At 39.6% G+C, this 8,541-nt stretch overlaps 2 protein-coding genes across 2 annotated transcripts in view; one reads left to right on the top strand and one right to left on the bottom strand.

Annotated features, from left to right (window-relative positions):
- Positions 1-5,655: 5,655 nt before the first annotated feature.
- Positions 5,656-7,686, bottom strand: ZBTB33 (zinc finger and BTB domain containing 33). The gene has a single exon (XM_009997116.1). It carries the CDS (start codon positions 7,681-7,683, stop codon positions 5,656-5,658), a length of 2,028 nt encoding a protein of 675 aa, XP_009995418.1. The 5' UTR covers positions 7,684-7,686.
- A 602-nt stretch (positions 7,687-8,288) lies between these two features.
- NKAP (NFKB activating protein) overlaps positions 8,289-8,541 on the top strand; it is a 10,850-nt gene continuing 10,597 nt past the window's right edge. Inside the window, exon 1 of the mRNA XM_009997224.1 lies at positions 8,289-8,536. Coding sequence (XP_009995526.1) covers positions 8,289-8,536 — 248 coding nt within the window. The remainder of the gene's footprint in view (positions 8,537-8,541) is intronic.

Here is an 8,541-nt window from a genome sequence, read left to right as displayed (position 1 = left end):
GGGGGTTGCACTGCCTAAATCAGCATCAGTAGCTGTCCACAAATCACTGGAACAGTGCAGTAGAAACATCATTTATTATTTTTTTCCCTTCAGTTGGGGATTTTTTTTTAAGCTTGTACTTTAAACTTTTTTAATTGACAGAATCAGCACCCTGAACAAGCACTGTTTTAGTAGCTGCATTATGGGCTACACACAAGGAATACCCACTACTATTTCTCCAAGCTGTAAGTCTCACATGGATAAAATTCAACACTCTGTAATATAGGATGAAACTGATAGGAATTTGCAATTATTGTGGTGACTTTCATTTAATCTTCAGCTGATGACTGTGGTGATTGATCTAGATTCCAACAGATTTTGCATGCATCCTGCATAACAAAAGAAGGTCAGCTTTGTTGTGTGACACACTGGCCTGTAAAGTGTGGTTCTACTCCAGGAAGTGACTTCAGATGACAGCTTTCAGATCTGAGCTGCTCAACCTGAGCGTTCTCATCTACTTGCTTCAGGGATCAAAATAAGGTATTGACATTTTACTCCTTATTTCCTAAAGATTTCATTTCCTTGGCATCAAGGACCCTAACCCTTAATTCTCTATATTTTCTTGCAACTGATATAGACAAAAAGGTGTACCTTAAAGCTAAATCTGGCTTTCAGAATAAAAAAATGGAATGCATGCTAGGGGAGGGGGGAAAAAAACAACCTCCAGTTGGATTTTAAACAGTGGCACCTCCCTGCTTCTAATCTAAAAAAAACCCAGAATACTCCCAACATGGAAAACAAACACTCAAGTCTCTGATCTCACTTTTCAAAGTACACCCACACTTTATAATGCTGGTTTTAATCCTATGCATTTGTAAAGCCTTTAGGCTAGGCTACATGTTAACCTTATCATTTCCACTGTCAAACACTAATCAATATATTAAAAAGCTAAAGGATGGCATTGTTTATCCAGAAGGAAGTGTAACCTTTCTCCAGTAACAAAGAAAAAAAAAATGGCTGGAGAAAGGAATACAACTCGTGGGATTTAAAGCAGTAGTGTATGCAGAACATATCCTGGTGACATTTTGTTTTTACTAGATGGTTGAAGTGCAGCTCCTATGAATTTGCATACTGGAAAAAAACTTATATACTAGGGCATCATCCATTTTATATTACATTTTCCTGAATTAAATCTTGATAAGCAGATTATGGGCAATTTCGAAATAGACAGTACTTCTCCTGATAAAACTCCCCACAAAACTAGAATCAGAAGGGCACATTAATACCTGAAAGCATTTTCTTGCTGCATCTTTGAAAAAAAAGCAAACAGTCCTGTCCCATTCTGACAAATACTTTCTACCATTTGTGCCTGTCAACTACATAGGGCTAGAAGGACTTGGGGACACTACAGGACAGGACTAAGAAACTCATGAGGGAACATCACTTAAGTGGCAGGGAATTAGGAAATGATTGTGTAATTGGTTTTGAGTTGACAACTACTAAATTATCTAAATTCTCATTTTTTTAAAGGAATATTTAAGCAAAAATTACATTGCTGCTTTAAATTCACTATAAAAGGACAAGTCTATTTTCACATTTAAAAAATTGCTAGTGGAATTTTCTGGTGAATTCCCTGTTTCCTTCTGCTCAAGCAAAACGAAGCGTTTAATGTAAATGCAGCATCTGCACTGTATTCATCATTTCTTATGAGAATGTCAGGATTGTGACTCATATGTACCCTTTTATTACTTTACCAAAGTTAAATAAAATCGTGTGACTTTTGTAAACATTTATAAACTGTGTTTTACGTTTTAGCAACTTTCCTGTTGCAGAAGCATCTTTATTGTTAGTTGAGGAATTGCAGTATGGCAGCATCAGGCATTTAAAAAACAAACGCTATATTGGAAACTGGTGTTTCTACTAAGATTAGCCAGAGACATCTTTTTTGAAGTTCTGTTTTTAAAAGACCCAGATGCCCCCACACTTCATAATTATGCATTTCTAGCCACATAACAGAGTGCCCTGACTTCAGTTACTGTCAAGTCATCATTGCTGATTTTTTTTCTTAAAACAGAGGCAAATAACCCAGCCAGTGCAGTGTCATTGTCTCCTTTACTTACTTTTATCTTTATATTATGTTGGGCCTAATTCTGCCCTTATGATGGCAGCTGCTCTTTGATGTCAGCAGTAGGTGGGAGCCCTGTGCTGAGGAATTAAAGGCTTCTAGCACAACACTGGATGGGTATGTTGCTTATTAAATCACATTCCTTACCTGTAATAAGAAGTCTACATAAATTAACTCATTTTCTCTGTCTTAGCCACAGTTCACCAACAATCTAACTTCTCCAAACCATAACTAGTAAGCAACCTGGTACAAAGAGGAGCCCTAATGCACTGCACTGGTCACTCTGTATGTTTTCCTTGATTCCTAGCTCCTTTCCAGTGACAGCAGTAGTTGGACAGACTGTACCACAGCAGCTCCACCTAGTCAGAGAGCAAGTGTGTATCACCACCTCCAGCTCACCATGCACAGCTGGAGTCTTTCAGCTGATTTGCTGTCTTGGAAACCAAAAAAAACCACAAAAACAACCAACCAACCAAGCCACCAAATAACATAAGCCCCAAATAAAGACACACACACCTGGTAGAGAGTTTCCTGCTATTCCCAAAAACCTGGAAAAGGAAGCTACAAACTGTTGGTAATCTTAAAATGTTAAAATGTAGAAGCTGAGAAGCTGTTAAAAAGAAACATGCTACACCCATCTTTAGAATTCAACTTGTTTATTTTTGCCATTGAAAGCTCTAGGAACTAATATCAACTTTTGATTAATGAAAAGTAGAACACAACTTTAAAAAGTATGTTAAGGAAAGACTGTACAACTATATACATCACAGATTTGGCAAAAATTCTAAATGTTTCACATGGACCAGTTCCTAAGCAATAGCTGTAAAATTAATTGTTCAACGTATATAGTCATCAGCTTCTGCATCTTTTTATAAGCTGCATGCCTTAACAATACAAAATAAATAAGCAGTTGATCATTATATCAACATTCATTTAATTTACACAGTGGAATGCTATGGTAGGAATCCCTAAAGAAACCAAACAGTGAGGATGCAGCCACCATTATCATATTTTGCAGCAGATCCATTAATGTTTTTATATGCATCTAAATGACTGAGGTTAATGCCATACTCTGTTGAAATTTTAAATTTTTATATAAATGCTTTTTCAGATTCAATCTTTCTTCCATGACCCCAAAGCCAATTTCTTACTATTTACATAAGGTTTGTCATTAAGTTAAGCTGGAAGCTAAGTGTTTACAAAAACAAACAAACAAAAGAAACATAAGTGCAAAAGCCAGAAATCTAAATCTAAATGGTCATGGCCCCATAAGAAGTTTTAAAATAATGGATTTATCATGTTTCCAAACAAATAAATACTGGAAGTGAAATTAAAAAAAAAATGCTTTACATCACCTCTGGACTTTGGATATCAAAAATCATTTCCAAGGAAAACTGAAGACCCTGAGACACATGCAAGCACGAGTCTTCTAGCAAAAATACATACAAACCCTAATTTTCCAGTTTTCCTCCAAAAAGAGACCTTTAATAGGCACAGTTTAATTTAAGGTTTGAAATATATCAGCAGCAAATATTGATAGCCATTATGTTGTATTATTACTGAATGAACACTTTGACATGTGTGCTTAATTCTAGATGTGTCATGTCAGTAACAAAAATATCATTGTATTTGTCTTGTCAAAGAGTCTCAATGTAGCAGGCAGCCAGCCAGGCCAGAGTTCCCTGTGCTGATACAGGCAATCAGTACTTTCGTCTTTCTGTTTGGCTGCTGAAATGCCACCTCAGGTGACATCCAACCTGTAACATTTAAAAGCATACCCCTCTATTTTCAAAGAGGTCTGCAATATAACCTGGGAATACTCGTGTGTGTCATGTTCTTGGCCTACCAAACAGAAGTGTTGAGTATTATATGCATAAGGTAAATCCTCCTCCTTTCTCCCATCCTTACTCACACAGATTTCTGGTACCCTTTTTTATAGCTCAAGTTGTATTTGAACCATTTAAACATCCTTCTGTCTAGAGTACTCTGTCTAAAACCTTAACCTCGTAGGGCATAGGATCAAGATGCTTGCTTCAGTAAAAAAGTGACTGAAAAAGAAACACCCTTAAATATAGTTTAAGCAATGAGAGGTTATGATAACTAGCACTATGCCCAACAATCTTTCTCAGTTACCTCTAGAACTTGAGCAGTTTTTTAATCACCATTTACAATAATTCAACAAATCACTAAATCTGAAATGCTAAACTAGGACTCCAGGAAACAGCTGCTTGTTTTTCTCAGATCTACTGCTTCCTGCTCAAGTTGTACATCTAATTTATAAGTGGCTAAACATGTACCAATTGCACAGGAAAAAAAAATGACAATATAATTAATCCAACATTGAAAAGAGATTACAAGTAGACAACTGCAGAGAAATTGTACTTTGGATTAATGTGGATGGAGGGTATTTTTGAATTGTTGGTTTAGTCCTCATGCTTCCACATCCTATAAATGGCGGGAAAAAAAATCCTAGCCAAGTGAGCATACAAGATCCACATCAACTTCAGTGGTAAACAAATATAGCACTTAGATTATTTCATAGTTTTGAGAAGTAAATTTCAAAGTCTTCAGCTCAACAAAAAAAGTATTACTTTTATTGGATTTATTACTTTTCTAAAATACCAAACTGAAGCCATTCATCTTGAAAAGCTAAAAAAAGGAACAGCACTTTATTCCAAACTAACTACTGGCATCTTTTAAAGTAGTAAGAAAACCTGACTTTATTCCCCAAGCTTTGAGAAGGCAAAACTATCTCCCTTCTAAGTGCTCCAAGCTACCACACTATTGGGCTTGATGGTTTGGGATTTATTTTTTTTTCCCATTGCAAAAAGAATAAAATATAATGGTCCAGACACTGTCTGCTCACCATACTGCCAAGTATAAATAAAGTTTGTTCAAGTTAGCCTTAATGGAGTATCTCTTATTGGCAAGTCTATTTTCATGGAGACAGATGATTCATAGTGCTTAAAAAACAGAACTAAGGTGCCAGTTTGAAAATACACTGCTTTGAACTACTGGATCAGTTATTCTGGACTCTTGCAGTAATGCATTGTTCTCAAAAATAAACATGATTTGTGGTATTTGTTTTTTAAATGGTTCCATGTTCAAGAGACTACAATGAAAAATCTTACTGTTTTCTTAACATCTAAAAAGAATTCAGCATAGAAGTGCTAACATGAAAGAAAGGGTTTACATAGTAAGTAAGGGTACAGGAAATACCTCAATTACATCGGAAGGAAGATTTCTAGCTCTTTAGCAGAAATTGTACCTTTCCAAGCTACAAATCCCCATGTTTTGATCGAGATTAAAGGAAAACACTGCCTGCTCCTTGGAAATGTCTTATTCTCTATTCAAGTAAACTTTCACATTAACCACTTCCACAAATCACTTGCAGCTACTAACGATCCCTCTAAGTGCCACCATTTGATGACTTGGTAGAACAAGTTAACTTGTTTTCACTATAACAGTTGATCTGACAGCAAATGTAATGGTTCATTTAAACCAGCTGCAGTATTTCTGCACCAAATCCTTCTCCCAGAATTCAGTGCATTTCAGTAAGATTCTGGTATCACAAACTCAAATTCATTACTTGCCTCCGATGGATTTTGTTTAAAAATTGCCTCGTTTCCCTGTGGAATGAAAATGTCATCCCAGGTGATTTGTTTGGCTGGAGGGTTAGATGTTGTTCCCTCAGTGCCATCCTTCCCTGCGCCAACACGATAGACAATTCCCCCCTGGTTCATTCCCGGGATGCTGCTGGAGCGATCGGTGATGTAGGCGTATTGTCTGATCTGCAGGGACCTGCAGGGGTGCAGCCGGTAGAGCTTGGTGTCTCCGGAAGGGTCTTGGCTATGGACTGATCTGATGTGGGAGGCCATGATTTGGTAGTTGATGAAAGACTTGCCACACGTCAAGCACTGGTACCTCCGCTCCCCGGTGTGGTAGATTTCGTGCTTGGTGCGGTACTCTGCCAGAGGGAAGACCTTGTCACAGTACCGGCACGGGTACTTCTTCTCCCAGGAGTGAACGTTGAAATGTCTCCGCAAACTCGTCAGGCACGCGTATGATCTCTTGCACACGATGCAGATGTAGTAGACTCTTCCATCCACTATGAGCTCGTAATGGTCATCGTGCTTTACTTTCATGCGTTTCCTGCTGGGAGAATCACCACCAGATGTTTTGGGGGTTTCATCAGGCTTGGGTTCACTTTCTGCAGAATCACCCTTTACAGGAATGACTACGTCATAGGTATCCTCACCAATATTTGCATAAACCTTGCAGCCTGTGGACAGGCCTTCTATTTCAGTTGCTGTATCCAGTGTGATGATTTTCTGCCCTTCTGCAGATGCTACACCTGAACCAAATTCCTTGTTGTTTCCACTAAGGACATCCGAGATTTTTATTTTAAAATCTCCTGGTTTAGAAAACGGCTCTTGTGAAAGGGTAACCACCTGTTTTTTCTGTACACCTGTTCCTTCAGCTGCCTTGTTGGGTATTGAAGGTGGCTGAGCCAACGAGCTACTGCTGACTGAACCAGGACTAGAGGAGCTAATGATATCGACATCATCTTCAACAACCTCTTCATCATCAACAGCAGTTGTCTCCACTTCGGCTACAGAGCCATTATGAGTTGGTGGCTGGTTGTCCTCGAGTAAATTAATTGTAGGGGGCACATGTGTTTGGTGCGAGGAGCTGGCACTGAGCGACATGTTCAGCTGAGGCTTATTTAGCACAATGATATTAGGAGTCAAATGCTGTGGAGCTGCAGAGACAAGTGATGCAGCACTTGATTGTGTTTGGTTTGGGCTTAGCTGACCAGCAGATAAAGTGAGTTTTTGAGCTGCTGGGGTGCTGGTCAAATGGGGAGAGCCACCACTGCCACATGATTTTTGGTCTGAACCTCCAGCTGGAGTTGGGCAAGGCTGGTTCTGGGCTGCAGCATTTGTATCTTTAGTACATTCTTTTGGAGGAACAATCTCTGAGCAGAAAACGACATCATCATCCTCATCATCTGAATCATTCACGGTGATTTTTGTCGTCTCATACTCTATGCCATGTAAGGAGAAGGACTGTGTTATAACTGGCATCCCATCCGTGACCTCCTGACCCTCTGGCCTTCCCACAGGTACTTGTGTCTCAGCATCCTTTTGACCTGGGCTACAAGTTGAAGCTTCTGAAGCACCATCTTTGACCTCACCTGGCACGGTTTTGCCTTCCAAGGGAGGTATGCCCAGATCAGCTATGAATTTAACACCCAGCTGTTGCCCAGATTTAATCAGTTCATCAAGTAAATCGGATCGAATGCTGATTATTTTGGAACTATAAATATAGTTAAGGATTTCTGCAAAAATTTCTGCTCTTACAAAGCTCAGTTCAACCACTTGACCAGCCACTGAGAAAAGCTGGTGAAAATAGGTGCTTGAGGCTGAAAGGATGTTTCTGTGAGCTCGAAATTTCCTGTCCTCCACGATGACAGTAACATCACAAAAAAGTCCATGACCACGTTGTTCATTCAGAGACTGAAGGAGCACACTGGAGTACTGTGTGTCTGTTGCAGAAATCATTTTTTTCCCCTCCATTCCTACAAAATAAAAGGCATCGAATTAGTAAAAATGCAGACATGCAGTTTTAACTGTGACATGTTTCCACATTCGCTGCTTATTCCTTCTTTTGAAAAAAAAAAATAGATCTGAGATATTATTCATAATCTTATACAATATAGCATTTGCAAATTTGTTTCTTATTATTTGTCTCTTCACCTTCTGCACAAGGTATGTGGAATTCTGAATATGTCCTCTATTCTTACACAGGAACAGAGAAACAACTGCTTATCTGATTCAACAGCAAACGAGGTAAATTTAGAAACCAGGAAGATGTAAGATGCAGGTCCCTCTAAAATTATAGATATAATACTTAGAGATAATAATCTCTTCTTATTATTAGAGATTTCTTTTTAATTTTGAAAATGTTACGTAAATTGTGACAAGAAAGTGGAACGAGATGAAAGTTCTTTTGGGGCCAGACAACAAACTATATCCATGTAACCAGTCAACCGAGTTAATTAAAACAGTATCGATACTTAACTTTCCTTCCTACAAAAAGAAACGTTCAGGTTTCACCCTTCGGTGAAAGGCGCCGGAATCTCCGCGGCCACTTTGTGTTTGAGATCAGGCACCAAAGAAACATGGTAACAAAACAAGCAAAGTCAATCCGACCGCAAGCTCAAGCGAACCCACCCCTCGCCTCGGCGCCCCCGACACGCGAACACCGGCACGGACACGCGCGCGCAGGGAGCCCCAGGCTGCACGGGCTCAGCTCCGCCGGCGGAACTGCCTTTCCGCGCGCCTGGAGGGGCGGCCGGGACCGGTCCCGGCTGCGGGCCCGCCAAGCGCACCGGGAAACGGCGCTGGCGGGCGGTGTCCGGCGGGACAGGCCCC

Source organism: Chaetura pelagica, unplaced genomic scaffold (genome assembly GCF_000747805.2).
Source record: "Chaetura pelagica isolate M959 unplaced genomic scaffold, ChaPel_1.0 scaffold344, whole genome shotgun sequence".
NCBI lineage: Eukaryota > Metazoa > Chordata > Aves > Apodiformes > Apodidae > Chaetura > Chaetura pelagica.
The sequence above is the reverse complement of the archived record's forward strand: the minus strand, read 5'-3'. Positions and strand labels throughout refer to the sequence as shown.

What these genes read in the sequence shown, in the direction of transcription:
- ZBTB33 (XM_009997116.1), bottom strand. Translation starts at nt 7,683, where the DNA reads ATGGAGGGGAAAAAAATGATTTCTGCAACAGACACACAGTACTCCAGT.